General features: G+C 57.6%; 1 protein-coding gene across 1 annotated transcript in view; it reads right to left on the bottom strand.

The window, feature by feature from the left end:
• Nucleotides 1-45: 45 nt before the first annotated feature.
• The window catches only part of CYFIP1 (cytoplasmic FMR1 interacting protein 1), a 47,770-nt gene continuing 29,988 nt past the window's right edge, over nt 46-17,827 (bottom strand). The window contains exons 18-33 of the mRNA XM_039853404.1: nt 17,209-17,305; nt 16,432-16,508; nt 16,216-16,324; nt 15,497-15,616; nt 13,784-13,983; nt 13,147-13,234; nt 7,862-8,193; nt 7,637-7,690; nt 7,497-7,548; nt 7,295-7,331; nt 5,562-5,692; nt 4,570-4,642; nt 3,949-4,043; nt 3,001-3,239; nt 2,564-2,711; nt 46-761 (exon numbers count right to left, since the gene is read on the bottom strand). Coding sequence (XP_039709338.1) covers nt 597-761; nt 2,564-2,711; nt 3,001-3,239; nt 3,949-4,043; nt 4,570-4,642; nt 5,562-5,692; nt 7,295-7,331; nt 7,497-7,548; nt 7,637-7,690; nt 7,862-8,193; nt 13,147-13,234; nt 13,784-13,983; nt 15,497-15,616; nt 16,216-16,324; nt 16,432-16,508; nt 17,209-17,305 — 2,017 coding nt within the window. The 3' untranslated portion in view covers nt 46-596. The remainder of the gene's footprint in view (nt 762-2,563; nt 2,712-3,000; nt 3,240-3,948; nt 4,044-4,569; nt 4,643-5,561; nt 5,693-7,294; nt 7,332-7,496; nt 7,549-7,636; nt 7,691-7,861; nt 8,194-13,146; nt 13,235-13,783; nt 13,984-15,496; nt 15,617-16,215; nt 16,325-16,431; nt 16,509-17,208; nt 17,306-17,827) is intronic.

Genomic DNA, 17,827 nt, shown 5'->3' with positions numbered 1-17,827 from the left:
CCTCATCCGAGCAGGGTGCACGGGGTCCCAGTAAATGAACACAAATAGGCTTCATTAGTTTTATTGCTATGAACTGTGCACCCCTCACACATTAGATGTTGTTACAATGATTTAGTAGAAACAGGAATCAAACACCTTCAGAAGAGTCTAAACATGAACTAATTAATCATTAAGTTTAATTCTAATTGGTAATGGATTTTATTACAATTAGTTGGTATTGAGTTTCTTGCTTAAGTTCATAAATCCCAACGCATTGTCAACTTTTGCCGAGGGGATCAATGGAGGGACTCAGCAGTACTTTAATGACACAGCCAGCTGTTGGAACATTCCGTAGAAAAATGGAGAAGAATTTTGTAAGAAAACGCAACAATCAGCAGCCAGAAATCTTAGACTTTCTAATGACCAAAAGCATATACGATTTTAGTCTAGAAAAATAAGTCAATTTTATAAAATTAAGCTTTTAGATCGAAAAGTACCCCCTTTAACAGACACAGAGATACTGAAAAATAGTTCCTAAAAAATCTCCCTAAAGAGTTTAAGAGAACAGCGTGGCCTGTAGCTCTGGAACGTGGCTGGCACAGGTGACGTGCGCGCCCTCAGCTGCCGGCCAGGGACTGGTGGATCGGGGGCTGGAAGCAGCGCACGTGCTCCACGGGTGTGCTCTCCCCATCGCCCGACTTCAGGTACTTGTCCAGGACGGTGATGATCTCGTCGTTGAGGATCTGGAACTTGCGAATCCTCTCTACCATCTTCTTCAGAGGCTACAACAGTTAACACATCAGGATTTTCATAGTTCCTCAGTAAATCATAGCAAACTCTTGACACACATGCCATCTCAACGCAACTGCTCAAACAGCGAATACGTTCTGCATTTAAGCAGTTTTCTGTTGGTTTCATGCTGCCAACTAGACTTTCTCGCTTGTACAACATACAGACCTGCTGGTGTGCTAAGGGAGAAAGGCAGAAAGTGTGGACGACCCTGTCAGTGGGCACAGACCGGAACCCAAAGTGACGCAGGTTTCAGAGTTCGGCAGTTGTGGACAGGTCGCTCTCACAGACCGTCCCCGCTGAGGCAGAACGGGATGAAGCACACGCACACGCACACGCACACGTACGCAGACACATTTATAAAGCACCAGCACTACTGTGGGCCGGTGCAGAAGGAAAGGCAGAGCCTCGACTTCCGGGGCAGGTGCCACCAGCAGCTGTGATCGAGCTGGACTATGCCTGACACCCCACGAAGCCAGACCCTCCACTTAGGTGATACTGGTGCCAAGCTGGTACTGGCCTCTGGAGGTGGACACAAATGACAATCTAGGGAAAGAGCGATCCCAATGATGTTCACTCAAAGAGCCGACACGCACAACATCCAACACACGAGGACGCATTTCCAAGTTTTAGATACCCCTGGAGATCTCGGATACTAGAATTAAAAGAACACAATATGAACTACATGAAACGTAAAGAAGTGAAAAATGGAAAAAGTCACTGGAAAAAATAGAATCAATTACCACCAAGTCTTGGAGAACCCAACTGAACTTTTCCATGTAAACTAATGATTTTTGTCAGCAAAAACATGCAGGTTAGAGCTGCAATGAATAGCTAACTGGACAAAGTCCTCTGGGGGGAGCCCAGAGAGGGGACGTGGAGGCGTGGGGGGGGTGGAGTGGCCCCTCAAAGATGCCGCAACCTGCAGGACCTGTGAACGTGTGACCTTCCGTGGCAAAGTGCTTTAGCACAGGGAGCGTACCCTGGGCTATCCGGGGGGACTCCGTCTAATGAGCAGAGAACGTCCTCCCGCTAGAGGAAAGGGAGATGCAGCAGGAAGGACAGTTGGGAGCTGAGGACCTTGAGAGGGGTCCAAGCTGCCTCAGCCAAGGGGCCATGTGGAAAGTGTGGAAGGACGTGGACCTCAGTCCTCAACTGCAAGGAGCTGAAACCAGCCAACGCCCTGGAAAGGCCAGGAAGCGGCCATCCCCAGAGGCTCCAGAAGGGAGGACAGCCCCACAGCCCCACTGGTTTGGGCCCTGGCAGACTCGACAGGACCCAGCGGAGCCAGGCTACCCCCAGGTGTGTGGCCTAGAGACCCGGCGGGCAGTAGCTGCTGCCATTTTAGACTGCCGAGGCTGTGGCGAGTCCCTGGGGCAGCGACGGAAACTGTGACAGGGTGAAGAGTCAGGAGACCGGAACAGGGTCTGACACATGTCCACGTGCACTCCCCAAAGGGCAGAATACAGAGCCTGGGGGAAAGACTGAATCACCTAAAAAGATAACGGCCGAGTATTTATTTTCTGGAACTCAGTTACAAAAAATCCATAAACAACAAAGATCTCAAAGGCAGCCCAAGGGAGCCCGGGACAGAATACTATCACCCAAAACAGCAGAGCTAGACCGCGAAGGGGACCAGGGCTCCCCAAGACAAGAACAGAACCAGCGCTCAGCACGCCTGCGGCCAGGCTGCCCGACCTGCTGACCGCCACTGGCCTGACCTGGGGCGAGGAGAGAGCTGCGCGCAGCTGGGGGCACAGACCGGCGAAAGCCGCTCCCCGCGGGGCGCACGTACCACGTTCTTGATGACCTCGTCCTTGCCGTCGTGCTTCTGGACCTTGAGGAGGTGGTAGCAGAAGTCCAGCACGGCGAAGCGCCGCTGCTGCCCCAGCAGCACGATGACCATGCAGCCCGCCCAGTGCAGCCCGTCGCCGAAGCACTGCCTGGAGCCGGGGCGATGGCAGGAGGGGCGGTCAGCACGGTGAGCGCCGTGCGGGGCCACGCCGGGGGACGCGGGCAGCACGGCTGCATCCCTGCTCCCGTCCCCCGGGCCTGCTTCCCGAGCATCTCTAGACCGTGGCCCCTCCGTGAAGGAGATGCCACCACGCCGGGCACCTCCTGTCTGGGACGGGCCTGCATTCCCAGGGGCCCAGCCCAAGTCCCCTGCTGCACGTCCGGCAACAGCCGCGCCCCGGCCTCTGTCCCCACGCCCCCGCGCACGAGCGTACTTACTCGACCGTGAACTCGTGTGTCCCCACGGGGATGCAGTAGACGAACTGCATGGCACTCCACAGCCGGTGGAACTCCACGCACTCGTCCACGTGCATGACCCCGTTGACGGGCAGAGGCCCACGCCACACAGGGTCGTCCAGGAAGGTCCGGACCCGCGTGAGGATGACCTCGAACATGGACAGGCCGCAGCAGAGGCGCTCCTTCGTCAGCAGGTCGCCCTCTCTCGCTATGGCGATTTGCTGCAGGGGGGACGGGACGTTACAGGAACACACTGGAGCTGGCGGCTGACCAAGCGCCTGGTCCCCGGGAAATGACCTCAGCGCGCCGAGGAGGGTTCTCATAAACACGCGTCAGCAAAGTGACCACGGCAGCTACTGCCGACGTGCCTCACAAGGCCAAATGTGATGCACAGTCAAGGAAAACTGTCCAGCACAGCTGTTCTTGGCCAGGACTGACTTCGCCCCAGAGAACATGTGACAATGGGTGGGAGACACTTTTGGCTATCACAGCCTAGAGTGGGTCTAGTGGCATCCAGCGAACAGAGGCCAGGGACACTGCTAAACAGCCTACAATTCACAGGAAAGTCCTCAACAGAGAATTATCTGGTCCGAAATGGGACAGCGCCTGAGACCGAGGGACCCTGCTGAGCTTGGCTGGTAGCGGGCGGTGGAACTCGACCCCGCACCGGGCCTCCTGCCTGACACTACACATTGTTTTTAAAAACCTGTGAAAAAACTTTCTTCACAAAGGGATGGACGACAAAATCGGGTGACATTTATTGTGAACGTCTTACGTGCCACGTCATGTCAGCTCAGCCAAACCTCCCAACCGCCCTGTGACGAGGTCCTGTCCCAAACCCCGCTTGAGACACTGGGGCCCAGGGCACGTCCAACCTCCCAGTGCCCCAGCCCCACCCGCAAGAGCAGCAGCTGTCAGGGCATGCGCTACCTGAGGGGTCCCCAGCCGTTCGATCAGAGGGACGAGGTGCAGCGGGGCGTACTTTGACTCCAGCCTCTTCATTTTGGCATCAAGTCTCTCTCCCTCTGCAGAGGAGAAAATACGGCATACCGTCTTTTGTATGAAAAACGAGTGCAAAAGTTTCAATTTTTCCAAAAACCCAACGAAAGATTTTTAAGTCGATGTCGTACATACAGATTCTTTTGAAAATTATTTTATAGAACTGGTTTGTTTGACATTTAAATTCGAACCGACAGGCTAATTTTCTATTCAATATTCACCTTCTGAAGCTTACAGGAAACCCCAAATGTAAACGAAAGCAGAGAACAGGACGGCAAACCTGTGCATCCATCTGCCCCAACGACCTTCAACCTGGGGCCAGTGTCCCTGACCGCGCGCTACCTGACGCACACCGAGGCGCCTACCACTTCAGCCCTAAGCTGAAGTTCCAGTTTTCAGCAGCCACTCAATCTCGATACGTGACCAGTCGCCCCATTAGGGCTGGACAGGTGCCAAACTCAAGCAACACAGGACGTCAGTTCCCTGGTGACGGAGACCAACCATGAGCCGCGGGGGGCAGTCTGGGCCCAGGTCCCAGGGACACAGGCTCACCTTTCACGTGGACCCTCGGCAAGATGTTCTGAAAAGGGGCCGCGTGCAGCAGGTCACACACTTCCTCCAAGGACTAGAGCGGGGAGACAGAAGGACACGTTGGACGTACAGACATCTGGCACTGGAGACCAAGCACGGCGAGGCGTGAACGCGGGCCCTCGCATGCGTAGGCGCTCCCGCCTCGGCGAGGCCAGCTGCGGCCAAGAGTCTGCGTGCGAGCTGGCGCCTGCCCCGCGCCCCGCGCCCTGCGCCGGCCAGGAGGCCGGGGGCGCAGCTTTGCCTTCAGTGCGGCGCCAACACTGAGCAGTAGCACACGGCCGGACGACGGACACGTCCTTGGTCCTGCCCGTTAGGGCTGCTGCCCGCCCCAGGTGGCCTGGAATGTGGCAGTGCAGCTAAGGAGCTGCATCTTAGAGTCATTTTTACTTAAACATGGACGTGAGTAAACCCAGCCAGGAGGGACAGGCAGAGGAAGGCCAGAGCTCTCCGATTCGGAGCTGTCGGCTGACGTGACACACGGGGGACAGAGGGACAGGCTAAGTGACAGCAGGAAGAGAAAAGAAAACAATGTCCTGTTGCGCCCCCTTTCTGGGGTGGTGCTGTCCACCACAGCGGCCACGCACTACTTAAAAGTTACGTAATTACCGTTAGGTAAGATCTAACGATCAGTTCTGTAGTCACGCTGAGCCACACTCCAGGGCCCCAGGGCCTCAGCGCTTTACGTCACCGTGCACGTCACGCGCGTCGGTGCAGATGTGGCTAATGCTGCGGGACAAAGCGTCCTCGCGAGGCTCACCCAGAGAAACTCACGGAGGAACCGCGTTCTTCTTTTTCGATCGCAGAGAACAAACTCAAATCGGTCCACGTGGTCGTGAAAAGAACGGTGCTTCACGACACTTGCTGCCTGCACCCCGCTAAACGACCCCAGTAAATCGAGCTCACAGATGCCGCCTCCTGTCCCCGGTGGGGAGGGACCCGGGCCGACGACTCACCAGGCTCTGCTCGATGAGCAGGCAGAAGAGGACGGCGTTGCCCACCTCCCGCAGGTTCTGGAAGCACACGGTCTTCAGCTCCGCGTACTCCACGATGTCCTTCAGCTGGTGGTGGAAGAACTCGAGGATGCCTGTGCAGCAGACAGCGGGCGGTGGCTTGGGGGACGCGAGAGGGGCCGAGCCCCGGAGGGCGCAGGCCGGGGTCCAGGGCTGGGAGCCCCCATGCTGGCCATGAGACATGCTGACACTGCCACCGTGTCCGCCATGGAGCTGACCACACGTCCCCAGACCCCGACATCCTCCCTACAATGGCGGTTTGTCCAGCGCCTGTGCTCTGGGCCTCAGCTCTGCCAACCGGCATCTTCCGAGGAGGCAGCATATTGCCAGGGCCAATGAGAAGGATCACGGGGCGCTCCCAGCGGAGGCGGAAAGTATCTGATGAGAATCAGTGTCCCTTTCCAGGCACAGACAGGAACGTCCTCAGTCTGACTCAGGACGCCTAAGAAACCCTGCGGCTAACGGCACACTCGGGAGAGACGTGCACGCTGTGTCCTGGCCGGGCAACAAGGCACGAGAAGGGACGAGGCACAGAAACGGGGAAGAAAGTCACATTCTCAGCCCGATCTACGCATTCCGTGCTGAGCCACTGCTCCTCCAAGTGCAGACTCGAGTCCACACGTCACGCAGGTTGCCCAGGGACCCAAGAACACCCCGAGCAGAACGAGGCGGGAGACCTACCAGGTTTGAACCCTTCGGGCCGACAGCTCAAGCACTGACTTCCTGTGAGGATGCCGTGGCCCTGCCTGCATCGGTGGCTGCCCCCTCCTTACTCAGCACAGCCCACAGCCCCCACCCCTGCCTCGGCCACCTCCCCATCCTCAGCACCGCCCGAGGACCCAGACCCTCACGGGCGGCACCCCCACAGGCACGCGGGAGCAGGACAGCTACCCGCAACATGGCTTTACCACGCAGCGCTGCCCCGGGGTGGCAGCTGGTGACATCGACGTAACGACTGGCCCCCAGACCAGCTCTGAATTTGGCCTAAATGGCTTTGTCTTCAACATTTAAAATTCCCACGTCCAGTCGGTAAGACGTACGTCACTCATCCACGTCCTGACAGGGACCCTAAGGCAGCCCCGCAAGTGTGCCCGGAACGCAAGGCTGGTCACCTTGCCGTCCCCTCAGATGTCACTAACGGCCATCTGGGAGCACGACCACGCCAGTCGACGGCTTTGTCAGAACAGTCTCTCATGGTGACCCGAGAACGGGCCCAAGTCACCTCAGCAGACAGCGAGGCGCGTTCTGTTCTGACTGGGGTCCCTCCGGTATAGACTTCTCATGAACGAGCTTTCTGAGACCGTCAGGGCTGTGACTGGACAGCGCCAGATCGGCTCCGTCGGGCTGCCCGGGCCGGTGTCCTCGAGGGCACGTCTGCCACAGGCCCCACAGGGTGCCGAGGCGCCATCGGGCCCTGCTGAGCCCAGCAGGGGGTGGGACCCGGCCGCCGAGCTTCCCTGCCCCGCTCTGGCTGGTGACCTTCGGGGCCTCCCCTGGAACGGTGGCGGCCACGCAACCGCACCCCTCACCGTAGACGAGGGTCAGCCGGGTCCGTCCGGAGGCCCCCGCTCTGGCTGCCCCCCGCCCCCCAGGAAACACACGGTCCGATCGGTCCCTGCCGACCCGACTCCCCCCCGCGGTCGGAGGCCGGTGCGGCCTGCGCGGCGCCCACTCACCGGGGGAGCCGTACTCGTGCCGGGGCAGGCGGCAGACCTTGGGCACTCTCCATCAGCTGCCTTCACGCATTGCAGACCGCCCCGTAGCAGGAGATTGGCTGCCGCCACGCCACAGACTGCCCAAAGGGCAAGGCCTCACAAGCAGGACTGGGCGACACTTAATACGGGGGCTTGTAGCTTTACTCAGGGGCACCCCACTTACCAGCCATTCTGGACCACGAGCCCATAACTGGTAGTGACAGTGGGCTGGGGCTCTTGAGAAGAGACGTCCTCATGGGGCAGTTCCCACAGTCCTCTGATGGACGGTGCAGCACCCACACTGGACCACGTCACCCTGTGCACCTGCCACCTCCAAGACACCATGTTTTCGAGCAGAGGCTGCCGCTGGGGTCCTGGCTGGGCCCGGACCAGTCAGCGTCACAGCTGTCACACAACCCCACTCCTCCACATTCTGACGTCTGATCCTGATCTACGTGGTTGTAGATTTTGTCACGTTCAAGGGGACTATAAGGGCTCTGACTGCCAGCCGGTCGGTTAGACGCACAGGTGGCAACCTGGTCTCACGACTATGTCTGTCGGGGGGGGGCAGTCTGGTGGGAGTGTCTGATGCTGCCCGGAAGGCAGGGCGGAAGGGAGCCGGCCTGCAGGACGCCCAGCTGGCGTCTGCGAATGGCTGGAGGGGTCGACCCCCCGCCCCAGAAGTGGGCGCAGAGGCCGAGCCACGCCTGTGAGAAGAGACGCCCGTGGGAACCCACCAGGCTCTTGACGACCTTCAGCAGCTCCTCCATGACGACCGCGATGCCCTGGTAGCCGAGGAGCCGGCAGATGACCTGGAAGTGCGGAGGCCCCACGAAGTTCCGGTAGCTGCCGTAAATGCTGGTGTAGGCCAGGTTCAGAGCCTGCGGACAGAGAGCATGGTGCTGGCGGGCGCGCCGTGCACGCGGCGCCCGCGGGGAGCTCAGGCGGGCAGGCTGCCCGCGTCGACGTCTCCGGCCCGTGCACACGGAGGGCTGGCTCGCCAAAGCGGAGGAAAACACGCTGCTGTTTGGTTTTCCTACATGTGTTAAACTGCCTGTTCTACGGATGCCTTTTTGAGGCCCTGGAATGAGAAATTAATACACCTTAGCACGTGCCCCACAGCTGCCCTCAGTGTCTGGGGGACGCCCGAGAACAGACCCAGAGGGGCGGGGAGCTGAGCGGGCAGCAGCAGCCAGTCTCTCGCAGCTGACCTGGGGCGCGCACCGTCCACTGCTCAGTCGTCACAGCCGCCGTGCTCACCACTCCGCCCCCTCAGTGCAGCACACAGCTTGGGCTCCGCTCAGGCTCCTCCACCTACCACGTGTCTTTGCCATCCCCTGTGGCACACTGCGAACCTCAGGACACAGGGTGTTGGTCGGCCAGCCTCCTGAGCCCTCGGGTGCCTGCAGGAGGCCAGCCCGCAATCCCTGGGGACTCAGCCCTGGAATGACGCCCACGACCCAACTGGTTGCTTGTTTCCCACCCCTGGGACACGAGGCCACGCTGCATGAGCAGCTGTTTGTACAGAGATTCACGATGAGCCTCTCCTCTCCCTCTGGGGACTCTGGGGTCTCAGGAATGGTGGCCAGTGACACTGGTGGCGAGTACCTGTACGCCCCACCCCCACGAAGCCTCGGACCCGAACACTGTGTGGGCTCCTCGTCCCTGGGCAGGAACTCTGCATGTCCTGTGCCATCACAAAGTGAAGGAAGGACCCATCACCCCAAAGACGGCGCATCCCAGGGACACTGCCACCCAAGCGACTAACTACGCAGAAGACAGAATCACAAACCGTGCACGTTCAGTGCTCAGCCTCACAGGAGGAAAGTACTTTGGACGTCCAGCCTCACGGGTCAATTCAGAGAACATTCTGCCAGCCTTGCCCAGACACCAGGGGACGAGAACTCTACTCACAGATCCTGGGCTGAGACCCTCAAGGCTGTGAATCGGGGACAGTCTAACTCCTCGACTCGGAAGGACATCGGAGAGTTCCCTCAAGCAGTGCGATCACCACGAACGGGCCACGCAGCTAAGTCACTTTTATTCTCATCGATACTAGCCCTAGCTCATCGGTCAGGAACAACTAACTGGGTTTCTGAACTGCCTTCCTGGGGGTTCCATGACCTCACGGGCACAAACAGACTGCACGGCCCCAAGGGAGGGGCAGCCGATGTGTCTGAGCTCGCGAGACGGCGAGACAGAGTCTGCGTCCAGCACGGCACTCGGTGCTGACGTCATCGCGTTTTGGCATCTGATCCTCAGAAAGTGTCAAGTCAGATGAGCTGCCAATGTCAGTGTCACTCGCCCACACTTCCACTGGACTTCCGTTACAGCCCAAACAATCGGACAGACGATGCTGGCTTAGGTCTAAGAATGAAAACGACACAAACTGAGACTGAAACCTGTGGGTTCTGGTTCAGTCAGAGCTGCTCAGTCAAATTCAATTCACCTAACGTTTCCTTCCCTCCAAATGGACACCGGCTTTGCAGAAGCCCCGTGTGCTCATGTGGACACACAGGTGTGCACACGGCCCCCAGGCCCCCAGGCCCCCGGGCTCACAGCTTTGTCGCACGGGGAGCAGAACCCTTGTGCCTCCCTGCGGGCCTAAGGGAAAACCCTGCAGAGTGAAAACAAGTCCCCCAAGCCTTTGATAGCACAATGGACAGACACATGCATCTGGGCCGTGGGACAGGCTGCAGCGGTGCTGGTGGGGAACCTCTCTCAGAAGCCGCCCCGGGACCTCGGGCCAGCCTGGCCGTGCACCCCTGGGCAGAGCCGCAGCACCCACCTTCCTTCAAGGCCAGGCTCCCCTCACTCATCGCCCTGTGACCGGCGGGCAGGATGGAAGAACCACCCCAGGGCTCCATCTCGCCCCCAGAACCCTCTCCCGTCGTGCCGTGAGACATCCTTTGCGGCCACACCTGAGAGATTAAACCTCTGAACCAGGCCTCGTTAACATCACATCTTTCAGTAGAGACCCCAGAAATTTCTCTCACTCGGCAAACTCTAGTCCCATCCAAATCACTTTAGTTCCAAGGGGGTAAACACCACATTCTAACTTCAGAAAGGGGCATCGGGGCACTTGTTCTAAGCCTTTTAACGCGGGTCCGCCTGACGCCCTTTCCAGGATGCACCGCGTCTTACTGCAAATGGCTCACATGGCCATCCGCAGTAAGACGCGCTGCAAGGTGGACGTGGAGGTCCCCTGAGGGACCGACATTAGAGACTCCTGGGAAGGTCGTCCTGAGCAGGCTGTGAAGGCAGCAGCCCTGGGCTCCCTCTGCATCCTGGCCTCGACTGCACCGCGTGTGACAAGCAGCTGGGCACCCAGGCACGTTCCCGCACCAGCGCCACTCAACCAGCAGCTCAGAGCCCGTGTGGTTCACAATGTGGGTGTCGCCCAGGTGTGGGGAAGAGGCAGGGTCTGCTAACTGCCTGGGCCCTGTGTCCCACTGCACGCCAAGTATCACCTGTCTGAGCAGAAGGCCTCTGGGTGGCAGCACTGAGCAGGATGCCACTGGGGACCCCACTGCAGGTGAGAAATCTCTGGTCCCTACCTGCATCTTACCAGCTTCGGCCTCTCCCACACTGCCTGTCTCACTGGCCAGGCACCCTGTGGTCCTGGGGGAACCCAGACACCACCCCCCCCAGGCTGTTCTGGTCCTGGTGCCCAGCTGATGCCGTCAGCCTGTCCTGAGCAAGGCCTGCATCCCCTCCTGCTGTGCCAAGACCCGCTCGTCCCCTACGGAGGACAGGCTCAGGGACCTGCTCACTGAGCCCCAAGACTGTGGCTACGACCTGGTGTCAACACAAGACACACTAGCACTTCTCGTTGAGAAGCGACAGTCTCGGAAAAGGCAGATAAGACAACGTCACCCTCTTCATTCCTGGTCATCAGCAGGAAGCTTAAAACAGCCGCCAAACCCGACCCTAAGTGCCGGGAGCAGCGGCCTGGCGTCCTCGTCCCCAACTCGAGGTGTGTGACGCGTAGTGTGGACAGCCCCCAGGAAGGGCCGTGGACACAGGCCTCGTCCCCTCACCTCATGTTTACTTTCTTCCAAACGTGGCACCCCGTTCACCAGCTGCCAGAGCCCTAAGTAGGACGGCTAGGTCTTCCCTTCCCCTCGCTCTCCACGTCCAGATCACCAGCGAGTCTGGTCAAGGTGCCTCCAAAATACAGCCTGGGTGAGGGCAACTCCCTTCCACTGGGTGTCCTTCTCTGCCTGTTCTCCACCCCGCCCCAAGCTTGGCCCCTTGCCCGGGGGCCCAAACACCCCAACTGCCTGCCCCCTGCCGAGCGCAGCCCCTGTGTAGAGCTGGTTCCTTCTCAGCGTCAGATCTTGCAGAGTGAGGCCAGCCTGAAAGCCACCCAAGACTGTCATGATGGTCCCGTCCACAGCATCTGAGTGCAGCTTCTCACAGACGCGCCCGCCTCACACACCACGCAGAGCACCTGCCTCCCAAAAGCGACGAGTAGAAACAGCACCACGTTCGGCCTGAGACCCCGCAGGTCCTCGCAAAACGCAGGCCGCGCCTGTGATACCAGCGCTGGTTCCCGACCGTCCCAAACACGCCGTCCTCGTCACGTCCTGGCACATCCCGCCAATGCGGCCACCCTTCTCTGTCAGCTGACAGGATGGGCTTTCAATGCCACGTCAGCTTATGAAGACGTCACAATGGCACACGCGGTGGGCGGAGGGCCTGTGTGCAAGATGCGAGATGCACCGTGAGGACGTCACAGCTGGGAGGCTTAGGGAGGGGGCGCGTCTCCTGACGCCCGGTCAGAAAGGGGCCGGAACAGGACTCCCCATGCCGTCACGTGAGCGGGCTCGTTGCTGCTCCTGCGAGCAGCACGTCCTGCCCAGACCTCAGCCCGAGCTGCAGGCCACGGGTGCAGGAGGCTGTCGGGCGGGGGACCTGGTCCCCTCCCTGTGCGGCCCGCGGGACAGACGCCTGCATCACGGGGACGGCTGGGAACCAGTGAGAACACGGCAGGTGCGTCGGGACAGAGTTCGGACAAGGGGACTCGTCGTTCGTCCCCTCTGTGCCTTTCACCCCACTGCACGGGCTGCTCTCGGAGCCACTGAGAGTGCACCCCGTTTTCTGTGACGGTGTCACGTGACCGCCCCGACAGACCCCGCTCTGCCCCATCTGCCTCATCCCTTTACGTGTCTAGCCCTGAGCGTCACGGTCCCGTGTGGCTCTCCTGCCGCCCCATGTCACTCGGTTTCACTCCACAGAACTTGCTCCGATCCGATGGGCAAAATGGTCTTTCCCGTTGTTCACGTCTCTTCCCTTTCTGCTGCGGCCGCAGGTCTGTTTCTTCGCTACGTGTTTGGGAAACGTCTGATCGTTGCAGCTCTCCTTTCGCTACAGGCCGCTTGCGTTTTTATCGTTAACCATCACGACACTTCCCCTAACGCCGTTGCTGCAGATCCGGCTGCCCTCAGCCTGGACCCTCGTCCTCCGGCCCGACGCTGCCGCACAGTGTGCGCTGGCTCACCTGCTGCCTGCGGCCCCCGGACGTCAGCTCCTTTCTGTGCCTCGCCCCCCTCAGCTCCTCCACGTGCCCCTGAGCCTCTTCTGCACACTTTCTTTGGCTGGATGTTTTTCAACCTTTTAACATGCGAACAATCTCACTCATTTCGGCGCCGGGATTAGGGCCAGGCCCAGGCAGATACACCCCACGGCCAGAGCGCCATCCCAGCCCCACGTGACTTTTCAGAAAACGTTTCACACGTGGCATGATGCACTTGTATCGCCGCAACTAAACTGATTTAAACTGAACTTCAAATTCCGTTTAATTGTGAACTTAAAACACAAAAAAAACCTACCTTTGATCCATGCAAATATTGGGGTTGTGCATTAGGCTGTTTATCTCTTTGAAATTCTTGAGAAAATGGTAACACTGTCCGAACAAACCTAGAAAAGGTAAAACGATCCAGAAATTTAATGGTAGTTCTTCGAAATTCAAAACTTTATATTACCCATCAATTAATTCTTCCTCTGGGTTAGTGACATCATCATCACGTAGAAAAACTCAGGGAAATCAAAACCCAGAGCAGCAACGAGACACAAACACCCTTGAGGTGCGACGAGCAGACACAGGGCTCAGGAAGGGAGGACACCGGCTGCAAAACGGCCTCCAAGCCCAGCGACAGCCGGTCCGTGGGCACCAGGGCCGTTTCGAGAGTGACCTGCCCCTCTGATGAGCGGCAACGGCCCAGCACTTGGGCCTCGCTGGGCCTTTGCACACAGCAGTGACAGCGGGGACAGGTGTGGAAAGGTAGCCCCGGCAGAAACGTCCAGTCATTCAGATCACTACTGGGAGTTATCAGGGGGAGTGTGCAAACTACGCACTGTAACCACATGTGCTTGGCCAGGAGACAGCGGCCCAGCGGATGCGGAGGCCGACACCGCCCCGCTTCCGCTTCGCCGGGCGCCCGGGACGGCCTGGGCCGCCGCGCTCACCGGTTGGTGGAGCCGTTATAGCAGTAATTGGGCAGGAAGTCGTAGTTGAGCTCCCAGAAGACGTGGAGGGTGATTCTGCCATAGGGAGCCGACACGTTGTGGTTGGCCTCGCGGAACATGGCATCGAAGCTGTCCAGCGTCAGGTACCTGCTGAGCAGCTGGTGGGTCATGCGGTTGATTTCCAAGAGGCCGTCCAGCTCCTGCGGGGCAAGGAAAGGGTGTGAGGGCAGAACGGGCCAGCTGCGGCCCCCGCCACGGTGACTCGCCATCCCGCAGCTTCCTGGACTCGTGTGGCCAGCTCTTCCCCAGGTTTGAGAAGTTCTCACCTTCTGACTCTTCACACGGACGCTCTGTCCCCTCCCCGCCGCCCCCCATGCTGGGACCCACTGTCCCGTCACTGCCCTGGTGACGGCACAGGAAGTTCCCGCAGTGTACTCCCCTCCTCCACAGGAAGCATTCCCAGACTTCCAGCTTCTCTTCCCTGAGGTCTGCTCCGTTTCCAGTGCTTTCTAAGGCTTCCTTCGCCTTTTTACTGTGTTCTTCAGCTCCTGAATTTGTTTGGTTCTTTTGTATAGTTTCCATCTCCTTCTGCTCATTGATTTCCGTCCTGAGCTCACTGCTTCCTGAGTGTTCTTGCGTCTGGCTGACTCTTTCATTAAATCTCGAATCTCCATCGTTTCAGGCCCAGTGCTCGGGGCCTGAGTTTGGGGTCTGGAGATGCTGTTTCTTCAGCTCGGCAGGTGGGTAACCAGGTCTCCCTTTTGTTTTCAGCAGGTGGTGCCATGGTATCATTTTTCTTTTCTCTTCCCCACTCACCTGTGCTCTGGTGCCGTGTGTGTGTGTATGGGGGGGGGGCTTCTGGTAGTTGTGGAAATGGCCGTGCAGGTGACTGGGGTGGCAGGTGTCCCTGCGGTGTCCAGCATGGGGGCTGTGGCGGTGGAGGGGAGCCAGGCCCTGAGCCCGCCTCCTACGATCGTCCTTCTTCCTCTGACCGCCGGCGCTCTGTGCTGTACCCAGGGCCCAGGGATGCGCTGGTGCTGCTGCTCCCCGTTCTGCTGCGTGGGGGCTGGGGGCCAGACTCACAGGCAGCGCCCTGTACCTGCCCCTCACTCGCCTGGCCCCTTCTGGCCTCCCCCACGCCGCCTGTGCGCCCACCTTCAGATGTCCCGATGTGGGTCTCAGGTCTGTCTGCGTGCTGAACAGAGCGACCGTTGCTGGACTGCAGATGTCCGACCTGTTGTCAACTCGAGAGAGAGAGAAACTCCACCAGGATCCCGATGTCGCTTCGCCAAACACCGTTCTGACGTCTGTCCATCCTGCTGCTTTGGTTTTCTTTTCCGGGGCCCCCAGGATATGCAGGCTGGACCATCACTGTCCAACCACGTGATTTCCTCTCAAATTCTTTTTCCTCTTTCATTTCCTTTTGATTTTTATAGCTTTCCTCCTTTCATTCTTTAGCCGTAATTCAGTATAACTTACTCACAAAGGGGAGTATTTGCTCTCTGAAGTCAACCTGGAATTGTGAGGACCAAGAGCAGGTCCAACAGCAGGGGTAAGGAAGGGTCCCAGATTGTCCAAGATCGAATAGTGCTGCCTTCCAATTTCTACGCAAAAACTGAATAAACCATCGGTTCGATTCATCAACAAGGGCGAAAGTATAGTTAACTACGATCCTCGTGACCACACGAACCTGAGAAAGGAAAGAGCACTTACAACGATTGATGTCAGGTCTTCACTTTCAAACCGTCCAATGGCCAACTCCAGAGACTTATACATGGCCACCGAGACACGCTGGGTGATCAGACGGTTGAGGTCCACGGACCTGCCCAGGAGCTGGGAGAGGGAGAGTGAACATGACACAGACCAGCAAGAAAACACATGTCCTCCCCCATAAATCAATTCCAAGAGATATGACAAACAAGTGATGCACAGAATCTACACATTTCAATAATATAAAAACGTGAGCCGATCCCAGGTGCAAAATGCCCCCAAATGTGAATGATCTGCAGACAGACAGGAGAATGGTATGGAATTTCCCCCAATTCTTTGTGGTGTATACATATTGGTGTTAAAGAGAACAGAAAACAAGCACTGCATTTTTATTCTCTGTGCTAGCCTCGAGAAAGTTCCTCTCTGACACCCGAGCCGGCAAGCGTCCCTTGCTTCTCAGAGCTTCCTTTTAAGCTCAGGCTTCTGGGCCCCTAGAAAGCAGCAGAGGCCTCCGGGGCCCAAGGAGGGCAGGGCGCAGAGCAAGAAGGCCTCCCTCGTGTTTCAGGTCACCCAACAGGAGCCTTCTGTCCTCACAATCTAAGGATGTCCCCATAGTCACATGACATGCTGACATCTACTCAAATCGAGTGAATGCTAAGAAAACCCACGATTTCCAAAGTCGATGCCATGCTCTGCCACGTCTCGGAAAAGGCCTCGCTCACCTGCACGTGCCTCTGCTTGAGCAGCGTCTCGTAGCGGTTAGATGGCGGGAGATGGATTGTTGCCCCCTGATTCTTACATTCGGATCGTAACCGCTTATCAAGAAGCAAACTAGAATGGAAGGAAGAGAGGACATTTCTCACTCGCTCTGCATTTTAACAGGAATGTCAGATCAAATCACCCAAGATTCCATACCCAGTCACACATCGCACACTCACCTTCCTGCCATAACCTTGTAATACGCAAATATCTGGTCTGCCAACTTGTAAACAAACTGGTCAAAGCACAGATTCACCTGAAGAAAAATAAACATATTTTGATTCTTTAAATCAAGATCAAATAATACATTTACAAAGAATCTTTCTATTCAGCAACTCCCTTTCTGGGTATTCATCTGAAGGAAACAAACCACTAACTCGAAAAGATATCTGCACCCCCACGTTCACTGCAGTGCTATGCACAACAGCCAAGGTATGGGAGCAACCTGGGTGCCCCCCCGCGGATAAATGGGTGCAGCAGAGGTGGTATATACATATAATGGATTACTACTCGGCCATAAGAAAGGAATTTTCAGCTCCACTGTAATCTTATGTGACCACCTTCGTGTACGAGGGCCATAGTTGATAAAAATGTTGTCATGCTCACACGACTGTAATAAGCAAAGATAAAAAGCTAAATGAAAGAGACAGAATAGGGTTGGTTCAGCACATCCACTGGGTACGATGCACCTGTGCTTAGACTATTTGTGACAGGCAAGGACATGAACGTGTGCCCACGACGTGCTGTCAAGTGTCTTGAAGACGCACGTCTCCCAACAGCTTATGTTGTAAGACTCCAACTGTCACGCACGTAGATGCTTAAAATGCAGAAAGAAATGTTCGCTTCCAAGTGCAGCCCACTGTTTAAACCTCTCCGTGCCATGAAGAGAGTTGCTCCCTCTAATGCTCAGGGCGAGGGAATGTAGGAAAGGATGGTTAAGGTGCCCAGGCTCTCACCTCTGCCTCGATTTCGTCATAAAGAAACTGCTTGTTGAACTTGGTGAGGGCGTAGTGGGCGCTGTCGTTGTACAGGTCCAGGGAGTAGAGGACGTACCTGCAGGGGCAAGCGGTCAGCCCCGTCTCCCACCCGCGCTCCTGGCTCTCAGGCCCACGCCACCCTCCACTCTCGAAAGGGACACCACATCGTCTCTCACTTTCGAGGCCAGCTCTGCCCCTGCCTGGGCCCTGCCAGTGCACCCCGCGAGGCCAGCCTACCCCACGGGCAGGACGCGCCCACTCAGGCCATGCCCAGGGGCCACCAGCAACTGCTCCTCACTTAGCATGGTTCGAAGTTTACCACAAGCATGTAAAACCACAAAAACAAGGTATTTTCTTACTTTTAAGAATGAATTGCCTGACTTAAAAACAAAACCATATGAAGGTTCTAGGTCCCACAGGTGACCACGAGCACATCCAGTGTTGCTAAAAGCCCCTCTCCTCTGCACTGTCTGGACAAAAAGTGGTGGCCAGCAGTCTCCAGAAGTAAGGCCCCCTGTGGGAGCGAGAACGCCCCCGTCTTGCAGAGGGGAGGCCATCTGGGCAGCGGGGCCGGGCCCGCCTCCAGAGGTGCGACACA

This window comes from Pteropus medius, unplaced genomic scaffold, assembly GCF_902729225.1.
Source record: "Pteropus medius unplaced genomic scaffold, Ma_sr-lr_union100, whole genome shotgun sequence".
NCBI lineage: Eukaryota > Metazoa > Chordata > Mammalia > Chiroptera > Pteropodidae > Pteropus > Pteropus medius.
Note: the sequence above shows the minus strand (reverse complement) of the source record. Positions and strands in the feature narration are given on the sequence as shown.